The sequence below is a fragment of the Emys orbicularis genome, chromosome 3 (genome assembly GCF_028017835.1).
Source record: "Emys orbicularis isolate rEmyOrb1 chromosome 3, rEmyOrb1.hap1, whole genome shotgun sequence".
NCBI classification, from domain to species: domain Eukaryota; kingdom Metazoa; phylum Chordata; order Testudines; family Emydidae; genus Emys; species Emys orbicularis.
Genome location: NC_088685.1, coordinates 14,056,393 through 14,083,926, shown reverse-complemented (window position 1 = coordinate 14,083,926; position 27,534 = coordinate 14,056,393). Strand labels below are relative to the sequence as shown.

Below are 27,534 nucleotides of genomic sequence, written 5' to 3'. Positions count from 1 at the left end.
CCAGCAGTGAAATCCTATCCCAGTGAAGCCAATGGGAGTTTTGCAATTGACTTCAAAGGGGACAGGAGTTTACCTAATCAGAATTCAGATCTGCCCTGTGTTGGCAGTGGCCAAAATTAGTTGTCATTAGATGGTGTCAATCGTCGTGGTGTTTTTATGTGGACACTTTTCCACTAGGACCTCCAACTCACTTTGCAAAGGTCACCGGTAAGCTTTTAAATGGTAATGAGTAATGACCCTAATCAAAGCCACACCAGTGACCCCGAGGTGAAAGGCTCCATATTCCATTGCCAGTCTCCTGACCCTGTTCGTTCCCTGCAGTCGTGATCTCTCAAAAGGATATCAATGTCCAAAGCATTGCCTTATCTCCCGTCTTGCAGAGCTGCAACAGTTTAGAACATGCTACCCAATACAGATCCCTTTCCCTTAAAAAAATGCTTCTGCAGTCAAGTCACAGGATTCCAGGATCTTTCACTTGCAGTTGCAATTGTGCATTCCACAGAAGATTCACAAGGGAAAACGGTACATTCATTCAGGCAGCCAGTGGCTTGAAGGCAGCGGTTTTAAGCAGGAAGGGAATTTTGTGTGGAAATCAATTTTTTGTTAAGTCAGTGTATTATGGACATCCATGCAATCAAAATTCCAGAGACAACTTAATTGCCTGTGTAGGCCAGATACCTGAAGGTGTGCATCTGAAGTCATTGGAATAAAACCAAGTCAATGTTTTAAGTGCCTTTTAACTGATAATGTAACTATTTCATGAATACCTTAGGATGAACAGTGATGGTCCTTTAAAGCTTTGCTTCCTCTTCTCCCCACCAATAAAATACAATACTGAAGGCGTTTCCAGCACTATTCCCCAATGCCAAAGCCCATCAGAATGCAACAAGTTGTCCCAATGGGTCTATTCAGTGAGCACTCACATTGCAGTAGGTTTCAGAAAGCGTCATGGTAGGGAAGCAATGGTGGGCAATGCTCAAATGTAGAGGGTGTGTCCTCTCCCTGATGTCCGATAGTCTGGGAGTTGGCTAGTTCAGATGATATTGGTAAGGAGCTAGGGAACCTTTCATCAACAACAGTGAACTCAAGTTACTACCAGGACAGCTCTTTGGTGACCTAGGTGCAATTGTTGATCTCCATACATTTTCTGGTGGACAGGAGCCCACAAACACAAAAAGCTACCTCTAAGCACTAATTTGTATCCCTGTACTAAGGTGCAGCAAGAGGCTAAGGACTGAATAAGTATGGAGAATAAGTTGCCTTCTCGTGCTAAATGCACTCCCTCCATGTTGGAGATGATGCACGCTGGAGAGGTGCCTGTTCTGAGGATAAAGAGAGATCATCAGTCTCCAGGGTTGTCAATGCACTAAAACTACAGAGAAGTACAGGCCCAATTTTCCTCTTCTGGATGTAAAATAGAAATAGGTATACTGAAGCCAATGGAATTACTTTGGGGTAAATGAGGAATTCTTTAATGGCTGGCTCTGTATGTACCCTGACTCACTCAAAGAGGTGTTGTCTGAACGTGCATGAGGAGAAACATCATTGGCTGAAAAAACTGACTTACAGAAGATTAAAACAGCTAACAAAGTGCAGCTTGGATAAGGAGTGACTAAAGGTCTGGGAAAGGGGCACTGATATGAGAGTCTACCAGGTTTGAAAGGTGTAAATGCCCTCGTGGAAGAAAAGAAATTCTGCATGGTTCCTAGGGGAGTAATAGGAAAAGTTAGGCTAAACATCAAGAGTTACTCCTTGACGGTGAGTGGCAATAGACTGAACAGTGTCCCATGACTGAAGCTGCACTTGGGATATTTAAAATATTTATTATTTATTTATCTGTACTGCATAGCAGCCAAAGGCTCCAGTTGGGATCATGGACCTGTTGTGACAGACACTGTACGTGTGCATAGCAAGGGAGACCCTGCTCCAAAGAGCTCACAGTCTAAATAGACAATAAAGCAAATGAAGGGAGGGGACCGGGGACAGAACACAAACTAAGCAGTTAGGGTGAGGACAGGCATATATGGGTCTTGCTAGTTCCCTTTTTAATTACCAGAGGTATCCGCTTAGAACTAAAATCTTTGTTTTCAAAGCTTCATCTTCTCCTGCTGCTTCATCCTCACCTGAAATCTGAATCCTCTTGTTCGTAACATCACAATCATTTCCAGTCACAAACAACAGGATTAGGACTTCAAATGAGGAGGGAGCTGCAGGAGTTTATGAACTGCTGTAATGGGACCTGGTCCAGATTCTTTTCTCAGCTTCACCGGGGTAACTGAAACGATGGGACTACACCGGTTGTGTCAAATCTGGAGTAACTGAGATTAGAACATGTTCAGAAATAATAAATGGGGGATAGGAAAAACCAGAAAATGCATCATGTGGGGAAGCAGAATTGTTTGTAGACAGAATGTTAATTTTCTAAGTCCTTCAGGAGGCAACAACAGTTAGTTTGCTTCTAAAGAAATACCCCTCACAACTCTGCCCCTTTGGCAGCACAAAGTGGTATTGTGTGTCCAGGAGTGTGGGGGCAGCGTAGCAGATGTTATCCCTGTGCTAAACCAGCTCTGCTAGCCAGTGTAAAGGGAATGGGCAGTGACACTCCCAGTTCTGGTGCTTAGGATTTTCCCCAGGATTGTCCCCGGCTCCTGTAGAGGGGCGTAAAGGGGTTTTAATTTCTCATCCCTAACACACACCGGCACAGGGCCACGTACAGTCTTGCCCTGGGACAGAAGAGGAAGAAGACCATCGCGTCCACTCGGTATTTCCTTTCATGGAGATGGCCCCATGCCCGCCCTGTCTGAAGCATTGATGATTACAGCATGACTGTAAAAAAAGTAATTTCACAACTGAAATGGCCGGATAGCATACAGGACAAGGTAGTGAATACGGTGCCTAAGTTTCATTTTCAAAAGTGACTTAGGCTCCTAAGTCAATTAGGCATTGCAAGGCTGAGCAGAGTAATGCCTACATACCTTTAAATATCTGGCAATGAAAATAGAAAACCCAATAATAATGGGGGATTTCATCGCCATATTGACTGGGTACATGTCACCTCATGACAAAATTCAGAGATAAAATTTCTAGACACCATTAATGACTGCTCCTTGGAGCAGCTAGTCCTGGAACCCACAAGGGGAGAGGCAATTCTTGATTTATTCCTAAGAGAAGCACTTAGGATCTGGTGCAAGAGGTGAATATAGCTGAACAGCTTAGTAATATTGACCACAATGTAATTAAATTTAACATGTTTTTTTTGGGGGGGGGGGGGGAGGAATATTGAAGAAACCTACCACAGTAGCATTTAACTTCATAAATGGGGATTACACAAAATTTAATTAGCTTTAAACAGAAATTAAAAGGAACAGTCATAAGATTGAAATGCCTGCAAACTACATGGAAACTACATAGAAAGCACCACAACAGAGGCGCAAACTAAATGTATACTCAAAATTAAAAACAAACAAACAGAAAACAGTAAGAGGACCAAAAAAACAGCAGAGTAAAAAGTAATTAGAGGCAAAAAAGAATATTTTAATAATTGAGGAAAATAGAAAGGAACATAATGCAGGTCAAGTGACTTATGAGAAGAGGATGAGGGAACTGGACTTACTTAGTCTGCAGAGAGAAGAGTGAGGGGGGATTTGATAGCAGCCTTCAACTACCTGAAGGGGGGTTCCAAAGAGGATGGAGCTCGGCTGTTCTCAGTGGTGGCAGATGACAGAACAAGAAGCAATGGTCTCAAGTTGCAGTGGGGGAGGTCTAGGTTGGATATTATGAAAAACTATTTCACTAGAAGAGTGGTGAAGCACTTGAATGGGTTACCTAGGGAGGTGGCAGAATCTCCAATCTTAGAGGTTTTTAAGGCCCGGCTTGACAAAGTCCTGGCTGGAATGATTTAGTTGGTGTTGGTCCTGTTTTGAGGAGGGGGTTGGACTAGATGACCTCCTGAGGTCTCTTCCAAACCTAATCTTCTATGATTCTATGAAGTGTAAAACTAAAATAAGGCAGGCCAAAAAATAATTTGAAGAGCAATTAGCAAAAGACACAAAAACTAACAGCAACGACAACAAAAAATTAAGTACATAAGAAGCAGGAAGCCTGCCAAACAATCACTAGGTCCACTGGATGACCAAAATGCTAAAGGAAGACAAGGCCATTGCAGAGAAGCTAAATTAATTCTTTGCATTGGTCTTCACTGCAGAGGATGAGAGGGAGTTTCCCACAACTGGGCCATTCTTTTTAGGTACATATTGGAGGAACTGTCTCATATTGAGGTGTCCATACAGGAGGTTTTCGAACAAACTGATAAATTAAACAGTAACACTGCTCTACAGCCAAAATGCTTCTGAAATAAATGTAGTCAAACTTTACTAATTCTGGGTCACTGAGAACAAAAATGATGCTTAAAATTGTTGATTGGCTCTAGTTTTCAAGATATGCTATTGGGTCAGTATATACAACCCTTGACTTGGGAATGGCGGGGGATAAGTGAGTTATAAAGGGAAGGGATCTCAATTTAAACCAGAAATGACTAAAATACGTCTTTGACTGGATCTATGAATAAATCTATGACTGGGTTTGGACAGTACTTGCTTTTTAGGCAAAACAATGAATGATGCAATCTGAAGCTGGTAATGCGTCATACATTATATGAATTGCATCATGTTATTCCTAGAAGTCATGGATGATGCAATAATAACGAAGCTTACATCACTCTGCTGAACAAATTGCCGTATATCAGCTCTAGAAATCATACAGTGTCGTGCTCTCTTATTTGTCAGTGTTTGATTTTGCAAAGGGACACATTTCTGTTTAGCCAAAGTGAGCAGAGATGCCTCGTACTTGTGTGAACAGTGCAGATAACTTCTGCTATGTTTGTGGTGAAGTGACTTTTGCATCACAAAAGCGCAGTATAACCACTATGGTTAAGAAAGCCTATCACCTTTATTTTGGCTGCAAAATTGGAGATCAGGACAAGAGGTGGGCCCCACACATATGCTGCAACACTTGTGCAACAAATCTTCGCCAGTGGTTGAACAGGAAAAGGAAATCTATGCCTTTTGCAGTGCCAATGATTTGGAGAGAGCCAACAGATCATACCAGCAATTGTTACTTCTGCATGGTGCCTCCAGTTAGGAAAGGTGTGTCAAAGAAGAAAAAGTGGACTGTGCATTATCCAAACATTCCATCAGCTATACTCCCAGTACCCCACGGAGAAGGACTGACGGTTCCTGATGCACCAGAATCATTCTCACTTGAGTCAGACGAGGAAGAGGAAGAGGATGAAACTTCTGGTCCTGAACCATCAATGTCACAGGACCCACATTTTCTCCCATCCTCCTCCTCCTCTGAACCACACCTCATAACACAAGGTGAACTGAATGACCTTGTCAGGGATTTGGAACTACCCAAGAGTAAGGCAGAGCTGTTGGGCTCCAGACTACAGCAGTGGAATCTCCTGGCAGGTGATGTTAGGGTTTCCATGTTCCGTGACCGTCAAAAGGATCTTGTCCCATTCTTCTTCATGGAAGGTGATCTTGTAGCCTGCAACAACATCGATGGTGTGATGGCAGCCCTCAACATCGTTCACGATCCAGATGAGTGGAGACTGTTCATTGATTCATCGAAGACGAGTCTTAAAGCTGTTTTACTGCATAATGGCAATGTTTTGCCATCAATTCCAGTTGGTCATGCAGTCCATATGAAGGAAACCTATGACAACATGAAAGAACTTTTGAGGTGCATAAACTATGACCAACATCAGTGGCAGCTTTGTGGCGATTTGAAGGTTGTTGCTCTCTTGCTTGGTCTGCAGACTGGATACACAAAGTACTGCTGTTTTCTCTGAGAATGGGATAGTCGTGCAAGAGATTCCAACTACATCAAGAAAGATTGGCCACTCCGACAGTCATTGGAGCCTGGGAGGAAAAGTGTTCAGCATCCACCACTTGTTGAATCAAGGAAGATTTTGTTACCACCCTTACACATCAAGCTGGGTCTGATGAAGAACTTTGTCAAGGCCATTGACAAAACACAAGCAGCTTTCAAGTACCTCCGTGGAAAATTTCCAAGGTTAAGTGAAGCTAAGATAAAGGAAGGTGTCTTTGTTGGTCCTCAGATTCGTGAACTTCTTCGAGATCATGCATTTGACCATGCACTGCATGGCAAGGAAAAGACGGCATGGAAAGCCTTCCAGTTAGTGGCAATAAATTTTCTCGGAAACAACAAGGCAGACAACTACAGGTTGTTGGTGGAAAACCTCCTCAAGGCATACAAAAGCCTTGGTTGCAACATGTCACTAAAGATACATTTTTTGCATTCTCATCTAGATTTTTTTCCACCGAACTGCGGAGCAGTGAGCGACGAGCATGGCGAGCGATTTCACCAGGACATTGCAACAATGGAGAAACGCTATCAGGGCAAATGGAGCCCATCAATGTTTGCAGACTATTGCTGGACAGTGACAAGAGATGCTCCATTTAATGAATACAAGAGACAAGCCAAGAAGCGCCGAGTAGACACTGAATAGGACTAAACTATGTACAGAATAGTTTTTTGCCTTTTGTTTCATAATAAATTTTATTTATATAACCCTTTTGCTGATTTTTAAAGTGTTACATAAACAGGACAGGTGACATATTATCATGTAAAGCAACCATAAACACATGAAAAGACCTAGGTTTACAATTTATGATTAAAACTCTACTATCTACACAATATACATAGACATAAAATGTAAAAACTTAAATGTCTTAGAAACAGTAGCCAATCAGTTGTTTTAATTGTCATATTTGAATTCAGCACATCAAAATACATAATAAATAGCACATTTTATCTCTGAAGCAGACGACTTCTCAAAAATTGTAGACCAGTGTAATTAGTCACCAGAACCAGATGATATCCACCCAAAAGATATAAAGGAACTCATATATGAAACTGCAGAACTACTAAATGTGGTATATAAACTACCACTTAAATCAGCCTCTGTACCAGATGATTTGAGGATAGCTAGTGTAATGCTGATTTTTAAAAAGTTTCAGAGTAGCAGCTGTGTTAGTCTGTAACCGCAAAAAGAACAGGAGTACTTGTGGCAACTTAGAGACTAACAAATGTATTTGAGCATAAGCTTTCGTGGGCTACAGCCCACTTCTTCAGATGCATAGAATGGAACATATATTGAGGAGATATATATACACATACAGAGAGCATGAAAAGGTGGAAGTTGTCTTACCAACTCTGAGAGGCCAATTAAGTAAGAGAAAAAAACTTTTGAAGTGATAATCAAGATAGCCCAGTACAGACAGTTTGATAAGAAGTGTGAGAATACTTACAAGGGGAGATAGATTCAATGTTTGTAATGGCTCAGCCATTTCCAGTCCCTATTCAAGCCTAAATTGATTGTATCTAGTTTGCATATCAATTCTAGCTCAGCAGTTTCTCGTTGGAGTCTGTTTTTGAAGATTTTCTGTTGCAAAATTGCCACCCGCAGGTCTGTCATTGAATGACCAGACAGGTTAAAGTGTTCTCCTACTGGTTTTTGAGTGTTATGATTCCTGATGTCAGATTTGTGTCCATTAATTCTTTTGCGTAGAGACTGTCCGGTTTGGCCAATGTACATGGCAGAAGGGCATTGCTGGCACATGAAGGCTCGAGAGGCAATCCTGGCAATTTCAGGCTGGTAAGCCTAATTTCAGAACCAGGCAAATTGGTTGAAACTATAGTAAAGAACAAAATTATCAGACACACAGATGAACAATATATGTTGGGGAAGAGTTGGCTTTTGTAAAGAAAAATCATGCCTCACCAATCTATGAGAATTCTTTGAGGAGGCCACCAAGCATGTGGACAAGAGTGATACAATTGACACAGTGTACTTAAACTTTCAGAAAACTTTTGACAAAGTCCCCCACCAAAAAGCTCTTAAGCAATGTAAGCAAACATGGGATAAAAGGGAAGATACTCTCATGGATCAGTAACTGGTTAAAAGATAGGAAACAAAGGCTAGGAATAAATGGTCAGTTTTCACAGTGGAAAGAGGTTAATAGCAGGGTCCGCCAAGGATCTGCACTCGGACCTGTACTGTTCGACATATTCATAAGCAATCTGGAAAAAAGGGTAAACAGTGAGGGAGCATTTTTACAGATGGTACTAAATTACTTAAGATAATTAAGTCCAAAGCTGACTGTGAAGAGTTACAAAGGGATCTCACCAATCTGGGTGATGTGGCAATAAAATGGCAGATGAAATTCAGTGTAGGTAAATACAAAGTAATGCACACTGGAAAAATAATCCCAACTATACATACAAAATGATGGGGGTCTAAATTAACTGTCACCACTCAATAAAAAGATCTTGGAGTCATTGTGAATAGTTTTCTGAAAACATATGCGCTCAATGTGCAGGGGCAGTCAAAAAGCTAACAACCTGTTAGGAACCACTAAGAAAGGGATAGATAGTAAAACAGAAAATATCATAAATGTCACTATCTAAATCCATGGTACACCCACACCTTGAATACTGCGTTCTGGTCACCCCAACTCAAAATATATATATACCGCTACCTCGATATAACGTGACCCGATATAACACGAATTCGGATATAACGCAGTAAAGCAGTGCTCTGGGGGGGGGGGGGGCTGCGCACTCCGGTGGATCAAAGCAAGTTCAATATAACATGGTTTCACCTATAACGTGGTAAAAAATTTTGGCTCCCAAGGACAGCGTTATATCGAGGTAGAGGTGTATTAGAATTGGAAAAGATAATGGTAACAAAAACGATTAGGGGCATGAACAGCTTCCATAGGAAGAGAGGTTAAAAAGTCGAGGACTGTTCAGCATAGGAAAGAGATGACTAAGAGGGGATATGATAGAGGCCTATAAAATCATGACTGGTTAGGAGGAAGTGAATAAGGAAGTGTTATTTACTCCTTCTCATAACACAAGAACCAGGAGTTCACCTAATGAAATTAATAGACAGCAGGTTTAAAACAATCATAACAAAGTACTTCCTCACACAACGCATAGTCAACCTGTGGAACTTTTGTCAGGGGTTGTTGTGAAGACCAAGATTATAACAGGGTTCAGAAAAGAATTAGATAAATTCATGGAGGATAGGCCCATCAATGGCTATTAGCCAAAATGGTCAGAGATGCAACTCCATGCTCTGGGTGTCCCTAAATCTCTAACTGACCGAAGCCGGAATTGGAATAAGAAGGGATGGATCACTCAATAATTGCCCTATTCTGTGTATTCCCTCTGAAGCATCTGCCACTGGTCACTGTTGGAAGACTAGATGCTGGGCTAGACGGACCACTGGTCTGACCCAGTATGGTCATTCTTATGTTCTTATGAACCCTCATGATGTGCAGATGCTTCAACTGATTAACTTTATGAGCATAGTACTGTGGCTAAAATCCTTCTTTCCTTCCCTGCAGTTCAGCATTTCTACTTTTTATATTAGGGTACAGTTTAAAGGCCCCAAGCGAGATTAGGCACCATACAGGCACATAATAGGAGACTGTGCCTAACCCCAAAAGCCTACAAATATATTGTGGTCTTTCCTACAGTGACCGCGTCTTTCCTTTTTTCTGTCAAGCACTTCTGGGTACTGTACAATAATAAATACCCCTACTAATAATGTAGATAAAGGGAGGTAGAATCCTGGTTTTCTTTTAGCCCTCAGTATCCTGCTGTTGCAATGACTTATATACCCATCCCTTTAGATGAAAGATCACAATGGAGATTGCAATGAGCATCTGCTATTCCACCCACACTGGCTTGCAGAGGACAGGCCCCAGTAGTTTTTTTGAAAAGGAGTTTTAACCCCAGTGGCTGGTTACGTGTCCATGGCCTCAACTTCGAAATAGTTCTCTGAATTTCTATTGCACACGAGCTAAACAAATGTGTTGAAAACTGTCTGAGTTAGCTTCACAAGTACATTGACAGAGAAATGTAGCAAGACCTTTAACAGCTGAACCATTGGGACTGAAGCAGACAGCTCTAGGCTATGCCAATATACAACTGCGTAGATCTCTGTGTTTAGCGGTTCTGGAGTCATGCTACTCTGCCTCTTTTTTTTTTTTAAACATAATAGATGCCTCCACTATGTTCTCTAAAATGGCCTGTAAAGTTGGGTATATGCTCTGCAGGGAATGAAATCAAAGTTCTCTCTTTATTCTCAGGCAAACTTGTCATGAGAGTAACACAGGAAACCTGTTGGCCTGTTTCTCACCTTCAAAGTTATGTGCAACTCTTTGAGGAGCATAGAGTGAAGGGGAAATCATGTCCTCATATGTAGTTCCTCGTTGGTTTCAGGTTCTATGGATTGGCAGTCCCGGAGTTTTTTTTTTGAGTTTTGGGTACAAATCCAAGTGGAATTCACTTGAAACCAGGGCTGGCTCCAGGCACCAGCTTAACAAGCAGGTGCTTGGGGCGGCCAAGGGAGAGGGGCGGCACCTGAGGCAATTCGGGGGCAGCAGGTCCCTCACTCCCTCTAGGAGCGAAGGACCTGCCACTGAACTGCCGCCGCCAATCGCGGCTTTTTTTTTTTTTTTTTCCAATTGCCGCCGCCGATCACGGCTTTTTTTTTTGCTTGGGGCGGCAGAAATGCTGGAGCCAGCCCTGCTTGAAACTGAGGAATTGTATTTGGTTTGCCATCCAGATCATGAAAAACGGGGAGTTTTTTAAAGTGTGATGGAAACAATAAAACTGGGCCAGAATTGATCAGATCTGGGCCTAGGTATTTTGGCAAAATTTTGTGCACCTTCTGATGAACCCAAGATGACTTTGGACTTTGTAATGAAACATAAAAAGCTTGGAAGTTACATAGGGACTGGAGTTTAGTTGCAAACATTTCACACCATATGTATGTGAGAGAAAGTGAGAGATTCTGTGTGTGTGTGTGTGTGTGTGTGTGTGTGTGTGTGTGTGTGTGTGTGTGTGTGTGTGTGTGTGTGAGAGAGAGAGAGTGTTATATGTCTCTGTGTGTATACACACACACACTCACACACACACACACACACACACACACACACACAGAATATTATTTGGGAATATAGCATTGTGCACTTGTATTACTATCCTGTTTCAGTAACCATCCTTATTAAAACTCACTCAGTAAGTGACCAGCCTGTGTTTGGGTCACCCCGAGAACAATATTTCAGACCATTATGTTGTTCTTTGATACATTATGTTGTTCTTGTTTTTTACCCTTACCTCTATCTGGTTAGCAGGAGCCCTGATGTAGATCCCTGCTGGTGATAACGTTTCTATGTTGGAAAGTCCATCAGTTCCAGAAAGTCCAATCACTGTGTTGTGCCTGACTCTATTCCCCTGTTCCAACCACCCTCCTAAAATATAATCAGAGGCACAAATTCATCAAATACAGCTCCAACAATCATCACTCATGCAGATCACATATTATTCTGTATGTTTTATTCCCCACCTATACTGTTGTGCAAGGCACCGTGTGCTGGTTGGCTGCAGCTCTTCACCACAGAGGTGGCTGCATTTCTGCAGTGCTGTACATATACTATTTGCAAAGCACTCTGGAATCCATGTTACACCATAGAAGGAAAGCTGAGAGTGGGGCAGGATCAATTTAACATGGCAGAGGTCTAAATATCAGGGGTGAAGATTATTACTGTGGTGCATAGTTGAAAGATCAGATAATTTCCACAGGGTGGAGAGGGAACTGTTGTTATTAATTTGTACTATGGTCGTGCCAAGAGGCCGGAACCAAGATCAGAGCCTCTTGTGCTAGGCTCTGTACAAACACAGAGTAAGACGGTCTCTGCCCCGAAGAGTTTACAATCTAAACAGAGAAGACAGCCAACAGCTAGAAAGAAAAGATATTATGATACACATTGTACAAATGGGGAACAGAGGCACAGAGCGATGAGATGAGGTAAATTCACACAGGCACCCTGTGACAGAGCCAGGAATTAAACCCAAAATCTTCGGAGTCCCCACCCAATGCCTTAACCATGTAAACAGAAATATTAAAAACGTATCATGCAATCATGTACCAAAGCACCTTGGGTTTTTGCTTGTTGTTGTTTTATTTTGGTGGTTGTTGGTTTTTTTGGTTGTTTTGGGGGTTTTGTTGTTGTTGTTGTTTGAGCCATGAACTAGACAATGGGCAGAAGACAACAATGGATGCACCACTCACAGCAGCACACATGCCTCCTGCCTGCAGTAATTGGGTCCCCAAAATGGTATGAATTGGCACAGAAAGGAAAGAAAAGCACTTTAATCTCCATCCTAAGGAAATGCCAGCCATCATCTATCTGGAAAATGGCAAGCCCTATCCAAGGAACATGCAAGTCAACCTTGCCCTTCCTTTACAAGAAATATGGTTCTTGCTAGGGATAACGTACGCCAACGCTCCCTGCAATTCTTCCCCGGACACAGGTACCCTCCCACATATTAACTACCCTAAATTCAAGCTGATCTCCAGAAAAAAAAAATATGCATTGAATTTGGGGCTTTATTTTTTCACACACTCTGCAACCTCCATGGCATTTACGTTGGAACTAGATCCTACTGAGACATATTTCCTTTTCAGATTGTATTTATTTCAGTCACAGCCATTATGAGGGCAAAAGTAGGATTGTATACTAGTTCTTTTGACAGTCATACAGGTTTGAAAGGAGGTATAAAAAGTCTTGGCTTCCAGGCCAGGATCTTGTTTGCCAATTAACTTTAAGCCCAGAGTAACTTTTTATGACTGTCCTGCAAAACCCTAGAAAATAGGGGTTTAAATGAAATCATTGAGAGATTCCAATTCTAGAGCAGCAAACAGGCAGCTATAATAAATATGCCTTTACAGGTAACAAAATGATATATAAATTCATCTTTCAGACCCTCTGGAGCTACTGACATTGAAGCCATTAAAGACGTCTTGAGGATACAGAGTATTCAGACCGAAATTTCTGAGGACACATTTAGTTCAGCCCAGAGATTGGAAAGTCAGACTTATGTCTCAGCATGAAGGATGGGAGGAATGGATTTCCAAATTAAGACCTGGACAGGTTGAGCGCTGCACCTGTTTATAGTCAAAGTGATTTCAGTGGGACTCCAGTCAAGCGGAAGGCCTGTATGTGTGCACTGGATTGCAGAATCGGGGCCTAAGGCTTTTGTTTGTTTGTTTAAATTTAAATTGCTATTTCTCATCCGTGACTGGCGGCAACCAAAACTAACGTGATATCATTAGATACTCAGGCAGTATGGGATGCTGGTGGAACAGTCTGCAGACCAATCTCCAGCTTGCTTTAATGGTAGGTAGGAGAGAGATTTTGATTTTCAATATTTTTGTTATCTCAAGTTCCAAATCAGTCAAGTACCTAGGCCTGTGCTTGACTTTAAGCACGTGCTATCATCCCATTGTTTTTAATGTCACCTGATCGACACTAACGGGAAGTATGTGCTTAGGTGAACCGGGTCTTTAAATATTACATCATAGAGTTCTTTCCATGACAGGTGAATCTCTATCTACTGTTAGATTGTAAAGAAAAGAGGTGGGGTGGGAGAGAAGTACCAATGGGACTGAACAAGCTCCATGCTGCTCATAAGAAATTGACCCAAGGCATATATGGTTACAAGGAGATAGGTCCTCAGCATCTGCATGAGGAAGTTGGAGAGTGATATAGTGGATTCCACAAGACTAGTGCCAGAGAACATGAATCGAACCTTCTTCCACCCAAGGAAGTTTTGATTAACAGTATCCTTGGCATAAAGAGCCACGTATAGGTTGATTGAAAATCCTCTGCTTCACTTACCCAGTAGAATCCCATGACCTAAAATGTTATAGAAAACATTATTGTCCACTCTTAGCTCTGAGGTCCTTGACAGACTGAGTCCCCGACCAAAGGAATCCCACACAGAGCAACTGCAAATGTAAGAATCTAGAAAGAAAAGGGTAGTGTCAGAGGAAAGCAAGAATATAACTCCAGGTTGCCTCCGTTAAAGGTGATGTTTTTGTACAAACTATTATTCATCAACGCTGATGCTGCTTGATTAATCCAACTTGCTGTGATGCTCCGATGAGACAGATCGCAATTTAAGCTGTTCACCCTTACCAAATTTTGCAATTTTTTTACCAACCTGCAAGTATTGCTTATATGATGAATTTTACCCTCTCGGCCCCAAAATGATTTCCAACGGGTAAAGTGTTTGCAACATTGTGACATTGCATCACAACATAACGAGGTTTTAAAGCAGCATCATAACATTGCAAAGTATTGTGGCATCATGCTTACACAAATATATCACATTTCCTATGATGTCACTATATTAAGTGAATTTGCATCACAACAATGTCATGCAGGTGAGTTTTTTTCTATACGACAAACTTTGAAATGTGGCCAGTTTAGCACAATCACACAAGAAGCCGAACATATGCCATCCAGTGATCCACAAAGCAAGAATAAAAATGTCATTACACTGTAAGAGATCTTTTATATGTAACCCAGTAAGCCATGTGCAAATTAGCAGACATGACTAATGTCAGGCCAGTGTGGGCTACATGCCAGGACAAAGGCAAAGCTTGCTCAGCTGATGTTCATATCCTGAACTTGATCTAGCTCCCTTTGACACCAATGGAAAGACTCCCATTGTTATGAACAGGAGTTGGAGGGACCCTACAACAGTCACCAGACTTTACTAGCAGTCTGCAGTAGTGATGGACAAACCTCCATGAGACTACAGTGGGGGAGGTCTAGGTTGGATATTAGGAAACACTGTTTCACTAGGAGGGTGGTTAAGCACTGGAATGGGTTAACTAGGAGATGGTGGAATCTCCATCCTTAGAGGTTTTTAAGGTCCGGCTTGACAAAGTCCTGGCTGGGATGATTTAGTGGGTTTTGGTCCTGCTTTGAGCAGTGGATTGGACTAGATGACCTCCTGAGGTCTCTTCCAACCCTAATATTCTATGATTCTATGAATTCTATGATTCTACAAAGTTTGGCTAGGAATCTCATGAGAACCAACTTTACCCATGAGCTTTCCAGCTCTTCCTGCTTTCCAGTTGCTAGACTGAAACTAATGAAATAGGCTCATTCTTAGTATTTTACTTCTGTTTCCAGTGCTGGCCAGACCATGATTACACAGAGAAGCAGCAAAAATGAACTATAATTTGAGGCGGGCTGCTAGGCAGAGGGGGAAAACAATTAAATATCTTAAAATCTTCAACAAGATTCATTAGGGGTTGAGTTCTAGGAATGGATAAAACTTAATGTGGATTTCTTATTTAATCGAACCACCCCTAGTCCAAAACACATTTCATGGAGCATGAAGAGAGGCCCCTAAATACAAAATTTGGTTTGGTTTGGAATGTGGATTTTGAAGAAAACATAGAATCATAGAATTATAGCATTGGAAGGGACCTCAAGATGTCATCTAGTCCAGTCCCCTCCACACAAGGCAGGACTATATTATCTAGACCATTCCTGACGGGTGGTCTAACCTGCTCTTAAAAATCTCCAATCATGGAGATTCCACAACCTCCCTAGGCAATTTATTCCAGTGTTTAACCACCCTGACAGTTAGGAAGTTTTTCTTAATGTCCAACCTAAACCTCCCTTGCTGCAATTTAAGCCCATTGCTTCTTCTCCTATCTCAGAGGTTAAGAAAAAAAAATTTCTTCCTCCTCCTTGTAACAACCTTTTACATACTTGAAAACTGTTATCGTGTCCCCTCTCGGTCTTCTCTTTTCCAAACTAAACAAACCCAATTTTTCAATCTTCCCTCATAGATCACGTATTCTAGACCTTTAATCATTTGTGTTGCTCTTCTCTGGACTCTCCGATTTGTCCACATCCTTCCAGAAATGTGGCACCCGAAACTAAACACAATACTCCTGTTGAGGCCTAATCAGCGCAGAGAAGAGCGGAAGAATTACTTCTCTTGTCTTGCTTACAGCACTCCTGCTAATACATCCCAGAATGATGTTCACTTTTTTTTGCAAAAGCGTTACACTGTTTGACTCATATTTAGCTTGTGGTCCACTATGACCCCCAGATCCCTTTCCGCAGTACTCCTTCCTAGGCGGTCATTTTCCATTTTGTATGTGTGCAACTGATTGTTCCTTCCTAAATGGAGTACTTTGCATTTGTCCTTATTGAATTTCATCCAATTTACTTCAGACCATTTCTCCAGTTTGTCCAGATCATTTTGAATTTTAATCCTATCCTCCAAAGCATTTGCAACCCCCCCCAGCTTGGTATCATCCGCAGACTTTATAAGTGTACTCTGTATACCATTATCTAAATCATTGATGAATATATTGAACAGAACTGGACCCAGAACTGATCCCTGCGGGACTCCACTCATTATGCCCTTCCAGCATGATTCTGAACCACTGATAACTACACTCTGGGAATGGTTTTCCAACCAGTTTTGCACCTACCTTATAGTAGCTCCATCTAAGTTGCAGTGCCCTAGTTTATTTATGAGAAGGTCATGCGGGACAGTATAAAAAACTTTACTAAAATCAAGATATACCACGTCTACTGCTTCCCCCCATCCACAAAGGTTGTTACTCTGTCAAAGAAAGCTATCAGGTTGGTTTGACACGATTTGTTTTTGACAAATCCATGCTGACTGTTACTTATCATCTTATTATCTTCTGGATGTTTGCAAATTGATTGCTTAATTATTTGCTCCATTATCTTTCTGGGTACAAAAGTTAAGCTGACTGGTCTGTAATTCCCTGTGTTGTCCTTATTTCCTTTTTTATAGATGGGCACTATATTTGCCCTTTTCCGGTCTTCTGGAATCTCTCCCATCTTCCATGACTTCTCAAAGATAATTGCTAATGGCTCAGATATCTCCTCAGTCAGCTCCTTGAGTATTCCAGGATGCATTTCATCAGACCCTGGTGACTTGAAGACATCTAATTTGTCCAAGTAACCTTTTTCTTTCCCTATTTTAGCCTCTTCTGATCCTACCTCATTTTCAGTGGCATTCAATACGTTAGATGTCCAATAACCACCAACCTTCTTGGTGAAAACCGAAACAATGAAGTCATTAAGCACTTCTGCCATTTCCACATTTTCTGTTATTATTCCTTCCCCCCTGCCCCGATTGGTCCTTGGTCTTCCTCTTGCTTCTAATGTGTTTGTAGAATGTTTTCTTGTTACCCTTTATGTCCCTAGCTAGTCTGAGCTCGTTTTGTGGCTTGGCCTTTCTAATTGCTTGTGTTATTTGTTTATATTCATCCTAGGTAATTTGACCTAGTTTCCCCTTTTTGTAGGTCTCTTTTTTTATTTTTAGATCATTGAAGATCTCCTGGTTGAGCCAGGGTGGGCTCTTGCCATACTTCCTATCTTTCCTATGCAGTGGGATAGTTTGCTCTTGTGCCCTTAATAATGTCTCTTTGAAAAACTGCCAACTGTCTTCTATTGTTTTTCCCCTTAGACTTGTTTCCCATGGGACCTACCAACTCCCTGAGTTTGCTAAAGTCTGCCTTCTTGAAATCCATTGTCTTTATTATGCTGTTCTCCTTCCTACCATTCCTTAGAATCATGAACTCTACCATTTCATGATCATTTTCATGCCCCAAGTTCAATCAGTGGAGGCCTGATTCGTGGTATTTCTTGGGCCTATCTCCGATCTATAATAATCATCAATAGCACCTATTTCTTATACAGTAAGCAGTTTTCATCAATAGATCCCACGGCACTTCACAGTCTTTAGTGTCTCTACCCTGACAAGACCCCTGAGAGTTGGGGCAGTGCTATTATCCCCATTTTACAGATAAGGAGCTGAAGCACAGAGAGGCCAAGTGACTTGGCTGAGTTCACAGAGGAAGTTGGTGGCAGAGCAGGTAATTGAATGGAGGTCTCCCAAGTGCTAGGCAAGGGCCCTAACCAGTCTCTCACCAGTCATACGGGCATCCCCGGCAATGGTCAGTGCGCTCAGTTGCTGCTGGAATGCTTGGCCCACGTGCTGGAATTGAACACCTTCCAAATGGATGTGACTGTCCTCACCCTGGAAAGCCTGCACAATAACAACGGCCCCCATATCCCGGGATCCTAGCATCCTCTCGCTCCTCTTGTACAGACATGCCGAGGCATCTGAAATACAGCAGAGAGAGTCTGTCAACGGCACAGCTTCACAGTGACGCTATGCTCCATGCAAAGTCCTAAGCCATGTCTTTCCAGGCATAAGAGCTGATCCTTTTTAGAGGGACGTATATTGAAACCTGCAGGAAGCTGAAGTCATTTTATGCTTCGGTAAGCTCCTTCTGTTCAGTTCTAAATAGATCTGTGCCTGGGAAAGATGAATTTGACATTGATTTACTTTGGGTCAGATTCGTGAAAAGGCGATTGGGCATGGATGTATTTGAATTAAACTGCAATGAGAATACTTCAAAATTCTTTATGAACATTAGCTCTTCACAGTACCTCTCAGAGGTGTAAGTAAAGACTATTACCCCCACCTGGCAAGTGGGGAAAAGTGAGACACAGAGCTTAAGTAGCAACTTGCTCAGGGTCAAAGATGGAAACAGGGCTCCGTGACTGGCACTCAGATCACACCTCTCTCTTGTTGGCAAAGGTTAGAGAGGATTTAAATGGGATTGAATATGAACAATCCCCTTGTCCCTAGAGATGGCTCTTCCAGGTCAGACATGAGGCACACAGGTGGGTAGCATATGGAGATTTGTACTACCACTGCCCAAACTGTGCCTGTTCTGAGGCTATAGAGAGAATTTCAGTCTCCAACACTGTCTGGTCACTTTTAACAGCACTATTTTATTTATTTTCTTTTATTTTAAAGAAAGAACTGTAACAACAAAATCCACTGCGACGCTGGCAACCAAGGTGCCAGCTCATGCCAGATCTGCAGGGCAATTCACTTGTGTATTAGTATAGATAAAAGTGGTTGTTAAATGTAGAAGAGTGTATTTGGTGCTTAAACTTCATGAAAATGAGTGGGATGTTATGTTCATTGTTTTCACTTATCTGTATCCTGGTATAATGGAGTAGCAAACATGTACATTGTATACACCCCTGTAACTAAGTAACCCACCAAACGAGCCGTCAAATGAGAAAGAAGCCTTGTGCAATTCAAACGAAGAACTTTAACAGAAAAGAGCTCATTTCGAAGCAAGTGGGCATTGTGTGTGATGATCGGAGGTCAAAGACTCAAAATGCGTTCCTCTCTCCGTCACCAGAGGAAAAGCCCACATGGCTTCTCACAGCTTGTTTTCTGTGAGAAGAAGCTATAAGTATGGATTCCAGGAAAGAGCCTACATCTCTGGACTATTTGGACTCTTACAGGGAAGTGTACCAGATGCAAAGCAGATTCCCCAGAGACTATCTGGGAACCCTGAAAAGACTTTTGGGAAACTGGCAGTTTATTACATCCCTGCCGCCATTTGGAATTACAAACTGTGACTCACCTGTACATATATTTGACCTGCCTTAACCTCTCAATAACTCTCATTTCGTTTTCTTAACTAATAAACCTTTAGTTAGCGTACTACAGAACTGGCTACCAGCATTGTCTTTGGTGTAAGATCTAGAGATCTGGGGTAAGTGACTAGTCTCTTGGGACTGGGAGCAACCTAAATGTGATGTGATTTTTGGTTTAAATGACCTTTTATCACAAAATCCAGTTTGTCTGGCTGGTAAGATAGACTGGAGAATCTAACGGGACTGTCTGTGACTCTATGATAAGACTGGTATAAATGACCCAGGAGTTCACATTTGTTACTGGTTTGATGAAATCGAATTACAGAACACACCACCAGATTGGGGTGTCTGCCCTGTTTTCTGACAGTCTGCCCTGAGTTAGGCACTCACAGTCATGAGCCACTCCAGACAATCTGACACCCACCCAAATCATCTTCTTGTTATTCCTCTGACAACCACAGCTTCACTCTAACGCAAATAAAACCACGCCCACTCCTCCTGCATATCAGTGACAATATTCCTGGGTGCCAGAGTAAACCCATGGGGTTGTACCAGCAATTGGCTGCTGCATACCAAATGAAGTCTTGTGTCGAAAGTTTAAAGCAGACAGAATTTTAGTTTTAAAGGAAAGCATGTGCAGTCAGCAGTCCTAATTATCACCCCAAATTACAGTCACTGGGTGTGGTTCTGCTCTCTTTTACGCAAGAACTCCTGGGTGAATCAGGAACCCCGCCCTGGAAGTCAGTGGAGTTATACAGGCATAAAACCACTGGGTGAGAAGAAATCAAACCAATTATCTTTATTTGACCATGTTTTACAAATGCACTTAGTAACATCTCAGTCTTCTACACTCAAGACTACAGAAAGGATTGGGAGATTTTCTTTAAGTCACTAATTAGTAAACACAATTAAAAGTTTAACATAATATGTACACAGAAACATTATTTTCAAAAGATATCCTCTTTTTTACCACTTTAGGCTCATTTAAAAAAGGTGGTGGGGGGTTTCCGAAGATGGCTTGCAACAACAACATGAGGATAACACATCTGCAAGATGATAAGAACATTCAGTTCAACGCCTGAGACTTCATACTTTCATGTCAAACAATCTCTGGAAAGATAAGTTCACTTTCCTGGTGCTGAGTGGGCTTCAAAGTTATTCTGTTCAGAAGGATTTCTAACAAAATGATATACCATAATGTGATGTCAAAGTAAGAATACTGCCTTTATTTATTTCTTTTCCTCTGAACGTGTCACTATCCAAAGAATCTTCTTACCTCCTGACACACCTGCTTCAGCACACTCCCTTAGGTGGGACATCCTCTCTCTGGTGAGGTTTCCTCGGACAACAATTCTCCTGCTAAGCAATGCCACAACAGCTTTCAGAGCAAAGCGCTGCCCATGCACCCACTCTTCTCCAGAGCTGTGAGGGTACCTATATAAACCATAGCAACAGACACAGGAACATGACTGCCGGAACGTCAGCAGGAAGCATCCGTTCATCCTGAGCTTAGAGAGGGAAACGTCACAATTCAGAGCTGGGTCCAAACTAGTTGTGTTAAGTTCCAGGCTCTAGCTCTGAGTCCATGTCTATTTCATAACTACAACAGCAAATTCCTGTGAATTATAAAAGGGTTTGGGAGTATGGAAAGACTCTGGTTGGTTTAAAAAGGTTTCAATATGTTCTATGCACACACACACACAATCAGAATGAAATCTGAATCCACCAGATTCCTTCATTATGACCCTAAACTCACATCAGGTTCATAGAAAAGTTCACCTAGAGTGACCCAGGCTGAACTTTAATAGTATGAGCCAAATTATGTTCTCAGGTGACATCTGTATATTTCAGACAATTGTGGTATGGGGCCCAATTCTATTGCCATTGCAATCATTGGCAAATCCTCACTAGTTTAGTAATAGTTTTTTTGCAGTTTTATATGTTTGAGCTTTGTTCATTTATTCCATCCTATCTCTATCCTATTCAGAAATATAGCTGGTCAAAAAAGGGGGGCTGTTTGGGAGGGGAACAGAGAATTTTGATTTTTGGTGGAAATTCATATAACGAAATATTTTAGCCAAAACCCAACATATTTTTAGTTGGAAATGTTACCATGGTATTTCAGGACAGTTTTAGTTTGAGTGCCTCATGCTCCTATCCTCTTCTATAGGCCAGGCTCCCTGGTTGGACTACATCCCCCATGCTGCAACTTGGTCTCCTCTCTTAGAGACAGGAGGTGCTGCATTACATGAGTCCCAAGCCCTGGTACATCATGAAAGACGTAGTTTGGCCAGGAGCCCAGTGAATACAGCAGATTAGGGGCCGGAGACAATCAAACTACAGCTCCTGAGAGGCCCTGTAGCGGCATTTCCAAATCAAAATAGTTTGGTTTGAGGCATTCAGTTAGTCAACAACAACCACAAAATCATTTTTTCCACAGACACTTTTTGCAAAAATTTTCATTTAGTCAAAAACCCAATTTTCCAGTAAAAAACAGTTTCATTGGAAAATTGTTGACCAGCCCTATTCAGAATACATAGGGCCCTAATGATCTCCAAATATTGCTTTTCTTGGCCAGCATTTTTCAGGCAACTAGAGACAAAATGTAGGACTTACGATACCCACACCTACCACACATTATTTTACTCTGTACCCCACTTTAATAATTAAGGGCATCAACCTCTAGTAACCTGAGAAGACTCTGTAATGTTATCTCCAACATGGAAGCACAGACTACCAGCACTGGGCAACCAGGACCATCTCAGACACCACTATCCAAAAAGAATTAATGTTTTTATTACACTTGGGTTGTTTGTTTTATTTTTGGAAATGCCCCAGCTGTATGTGTCCTGGCAAAGAAAAGGAAAATTAAAGCAAAACAAATATGCTCAACGTCCAATAGGGTCATTCTACTAAGAAATATCAGAGGGGTAGCCGTGTTAGTCTGTATCGACAAAAACAACAAGGAGTCCAGTGGCACTTTAAAAAGTCTAATAAAGCTGTTAGTCTTTAAGGTGCCACCGGACTCCTCGTTGTTTCTACTAAGAAATAAATATTACCTAACTCAGCTTTGCAAATTCGACTCTCCTGCTCAGAGTAAAATTTTTTTAAGTGGGTTCAGTAAAATATCATCCGAGGTTGTTGTTTTTTTTGAGGGGGGGGGTCATTATCATAAATAAGTGTGAGAAGCTGTTTTTGTGCCTGCGGTTGTAGAATTTTTCATAACAGTTTTGAAGGTTTAATTGCTATGGAAAAGCTCTCTGCAGATTGTTCAAAGTCCACTGGCTGGTTCTTGGTTTGCTCTTGACGCACACTGGAATGTATCATTACAGGGTGATGTCAGTTTCTGTAAAACTTCTCAAAGAAAGGTATTTATAGAATATTGTCATCACTTTATATTGGAATTGTTGCGATTCCTGATCTGGATTCCCATGCTTTACTGACTTTTTTTCTACATATGAAAAATAATCTGTAATAATTTAAAGCAGATTAACTATTCTGGATTAACATTTATTCTGTAATAAGAGCATCTACATAGGGAGTTAACCAGGAATACTTAATCAAGAATAACTTCCTGTGTAGACAAACCACAAGTTAGCTACCTGTTGTTGGGATCCCCCAAGACCCACTTACCTGAGAGGTGATCTAAGGTAGAGTTCAGTGTTGTTCACTGCCTCAATTGTGACAATTTCCTCTTGCCGATACGTATCTCCAGGACCGGTTCCACTCACAATAACTTCATCCCCAGGCTGCCAGTTGACAGGCTCCTCTAGGAATATCCTAGAGTCATTAACGCAAGCTGCTGACTTCAGGTGTGTGAACACCACTTCTGGCACCCAACCTAGGAATAATACATGAAGAAATGAACTGGGTAGTTATCCGTCACAAAGGAGAACTCGACAAATCACATTAGCTGGGTGCTTAGAAAATACTGGCTAGTCATTCAGACTATGACCAGGAGTACACTAAAAAGTTACTTTGACCCAGCTACATTGCTCAAGGGGCATGACAAATCCAAACCCCTGAACAACGTAATTAAGTGTAGATAGCGCTAGGTCGGAAGAATTGTTCCAATGACCTAGCTACCACCTCTCAGGGAGGTGTATTAACTACAGCAATGGGAGCACCCTTCCTGTTGCTGTAGTGTGTCTACACAGAAGTGCTGCAGCTGAGCCACTGTAGCGGTTTAAGTGTAGACATAGTCTTTGCTACAGTCAATGCTACAAAAGAGTATCTGTGATCATTTGTTGGATTACTAAAACAGAAACACTGTCACAGCGAATTCAGGGTTTTCCCACTCTACTGATTTCATTTGCTGCAAATATTTGAACAAGTGTGGTTGGTTGTTCAAAAGGATGTTTGTGGAAAGCGGAAGCCTTGTGAAGATCCATGAGAATGAGTGTTTGTGCCAGATGCGTTTGCATAGCCATCTCTAAATCAGAGAACAGAAAGAATACCATGGCCAATATAGTCAAGAGACTAGTGATTGCCCCCAACTGGGAAAATCTGGCCATTTTAAGCTATAATTAAAAAAATACTGAATTGTTAATGATATTGCAGTGCTATACGCAATTATTGTCATTTTCCTGAATATTTTTGTTGCATTGTTTTGTTTTTTGTTTTATACATTTATATGGAAAATGTCTCTCCAAATCCCAATCTACATTATTACATTCAAACAATCTAAATTCCTCATAAGTTTCCATTTCATATCATCTGCTTCCTTGCTTCCTGCCCTGAACTGTTGTGCAACGTAGTGGTATGCTGTTGAAGGGTTGCCATGTTCTGCGCAGGAGATGGCTGCACATAGGTGTCCTGGGATCCTTCTGGATGAAATGCACCAGATACGGGACATAACAAATATCTTGATCATTCTGGCTTTTAAAACCATTTGAAAAAAGCCTCTGGCCAGAATAAGCCTGCCAGGAACTGAATATGGTTTAAATAATATGTTGATGAATAACTATTAAAATAAAGTATCAGAGGGGTAGCCGTGTTAGTCTGGATCTGTAAAAAGCAACAGAGAGTCCTGTGGCACCTTTAAGACTAACAGATGTATTGGAGCATAAGCTTTCGTGGGTGAATGCATGCATCCGACGAAGTGGGCATTCACCCACGAAAGCTTATGCTCCAATACATCTGTTAGTCTTAAAGGTGCCACAGGACTCTCTGTTGCTTATTAAAATAAAGTGAGGCATTGCCTTTATCTCTTGATTATACCATCTCTCCACACTGCTTTGGAAATCCTGTCTTAACCCTATAATATGGATCCGTATCTAGACAGAACCTTAATGTAGATATGACTTAATGCGTTAACATTGACACATCAAAGAAATGTTGGGAATATAGTTATAGTACAGGTGTCGGCAACCTTCAGCACGTAGCCCATGAGGGTAATCCGAAGGCGGGCCACGAGACATTTTGTTTACGCTGACCATCCCTGCGGCCTGCCGCTTCCCGCAGCTCCCACTGGCTGGGAACGGCAAACCGCAGCCACTGGGAGCTGGGAGGGGGCTGTGCCTGCGGATGGTCAATGTAAACAAAATGTCTCACAGCCCACCTTTGGATTACCCTGATGGGCCGCGTGCTGAAGGTTGCCAACCCCTGTGATAGTACAAGTATCTCTCTGAAGATGACCTCTAAGGACTTGTCTACATGTGAAACACTACCGCAGCTGTGCCACTGTAGCTCTTCAGTGTAGACACTGCCTATGCTGATGGGAGGCCCCCTCCCGTTGGCGTAGGTAATCCACCTATCTGAGAGGTGGTAGCTAAGTCGCCAGAAGAATTCTTCCATCCATTTAGTGCTTTCTACAACAGGGATTAGGTCGGCTCAACTACATTGCTCAGAGGTATGGATTTTTCACGTCACTGAGCAACGTAGATGGGTCGACCAAACTTTTTAGAGTAGACCACGCTTAAGGGAATGAAAATGAACTACTGAGGGTAATAATACTCTGAAATCCTTGGTGAAAGGTTCTGCATAAAGGCAATGGGGAATGTGTGGCCCCATTGAAAACAATGAGCAATTTGCCATTACTTCAATGGAGCCAGGATTTGTACCTAAACAAAAGACTTGATAGAAACCTTTTTTTTTTTTTTTTTTTTTTTTTACTTTTACTAAAAGGTGTTGGTTTTGTGGTTGTTGAAAAATAAGATTTTGATGACAATGACATTTTTTGTCATTATTCAACAATGACAATTTTTTGACAATGACTTTTTTGTCATTTTTGCTAATAAAATTTTGAAGAAAATTTTGAAGAAAATTTTTCAACACATTTCTGAATGTTTTTGAAATTTTGAAAATTTTCCATTGAAACGAGGAAAAATATCCCATGCTCTGACTTTTTGTAGTTATTTTATTTTTTTATTTTTCTCACGTTTCCCCCTGCAAGTAAGTAAATAAGTGACAGAAGGGAGGTGAACAAACATTCAAAATGCATTTTTTTTAAATGAAATAAAAATTGTTATTTAGAAAAAATGCATTTAAAACCTTTTGTCCACAATGTGGGGGAAAAATCATAAAATTTTGAACACAAAAACTCTTCCTTTTTTCCAGAAAAAATAATGTTAAGCTCCACTTAATACAGGGGTTCTCAAATTGGTGGTCAGGACCCCTCAGGGGGTCGCGAGGTCATCACATGAGGGGTTGCGAGCTGTCAACCTCCACCCCAAACCCCGCTTGCCTCCAGCATTCATAATGGTGTTAAATATATTTAAAAGTGTGTTTAATTTATTGGGGGGAGGTTGCACTCAGAGGCTTGCAATGTGAAAGGGGTCGCCAGTAAAAAAGTTTGAGACCCACTGACTTAAGACACTTATTCACTAATCCTCACAGTAGCTTGCTGAGATAGATCCTAGAGGTATCCCCAAGTAGAAGGGTAAAAGGAGACATAGACCCAAACCCTGGGCCTGATGGTGTCAATGACAAATCTTCCATTGACTTCAAAAGAAGCATGTTTGGGGCTCTGGAAGGCAAAGTTACACCACCCTTCGGCTACACACTAAATTAGTGGTAAAGTTGGGAGCAGACTTCTGGCTTCCAGTCCCTCACTCTTATAAGTGGACACACTCCAAAGCCCGCAGTCACCAATCCCTTTCAGTCCAGTGCCTTCCCTACTTTGCCCTTCTTTCTTCGCTAGATGATGCTTGCTCTGACTTTTTACATTCCCTTTTCTCCAGCAGACATTCAAACAGACGTGTCCAGTGAGATCCGACTTGTGCAACAGCATCAGGGAGAGCATGTGGCACATATTCAACCTCCTATGATACATTTTCCCTCACTCCTCTGCAATAGATCATAATTTACCGTTAGCCCACAGAGAGTTATTGTCCTCCCTGGTTGTACTAAAGAAAAGTAATAATACCAGAAATCACCAAGGGTAGATGTTGCATCCAATACATCATTTTTCAAATTATTTTAAGCAAGCTTTCCTCTTAGTTTACTCTTTTGTTTTCTGTGAGCCCTCTGTCCGTTGGCCTGATTTTTCTCTCACTTGCACTCCGACAGTCAGGAGTAACTGCACTGAAGTCAATAGATTTACACTGGCATAACAGAAAACTCAGGCATTTACATCCTGTTATTCTGAACCATCTTTGAATGCCTTCTGTGTGTATGAACGGGACAGTATGTTTCCAGCTTGGGTTACTGTAAGGACCAGGGCATGGGCAATCAGGCCTAACCATGCAAGTCAGGAGCCAGAAACTAGAGCCAGGAGGACATAGCCAGAGATAGAATCAAGGGTCAGGCCAAGGATCAGATGTAGGGCATATGAGCATGGACCTGGAGTGAGGCAGGTAAGCAGGAACCAGCAGCAGATGGATATCTGGGATAAGGAGGGCAGGAACAGGATGGAAGGCAGGGCTCAGGGTGCAAGCAAGGATGCAGAGCCTCAAAGCAGTAGACAGTCATACATTCACCTAGCTGTTCAGACAGCTTCCTGTGCCACCTTCTGGCTTAAATATTGCATTTGAGCCAATTGGCGGGGACAGACATCTCTCCCAATCAGGAGCTCTTGGCCAGCTAGAGTTTTACCTGCCCCCTTTTCCAGTAGCTCTAAAGAGCTTCAGGGTGGCAGCTGTCTGGGGTACTGCAGGCCTGGGTTCAAAACCCAGAC

The 27,534-nt window shown here is 41.8% G+C and overlaps 1 protein-coding gene across 1 annotated transcript in view; it reads right to left on the bottom strand.

The window, feature by feature from the left end:
• PKHD1 (PKHD1 ciliary IPT domain containing fibrocystin/polyductin) overlaps positions 1 to 27,534 on the bottom strand; it is a 382,916-nt gene that overhangs the window by 179,273 nt on the left and 176,109 nt on the right. The window contains exons 37-41 of the mRNA XM_065401532.1: positions 23,052 to 23,259; positions 20,695 to 20,852; positions 17,883 to 18,077; positions 13,782 to 13,907; positions 11,218 to 11,351 (exon numbers count right to left, since the gene is read on the bottom strand). Of these exons, the coding sequence (XP_065257604.1) occupies positions 11,218 to 11,351; positions 13,782 to 13,907; positions 17,883 to 18,077; positions 20,695 to 20,852; positions 23,052 to 23,259 (821 nt within the window). The remainder of the gene's footprint in view (positions 1 to 11,217; positions 11,352 to 13,781; positions 13,908 to 17,882; positions 18,078 to 20,694; positions 20,853 to 23,051; positions 23,260 to 27,534) is intronic.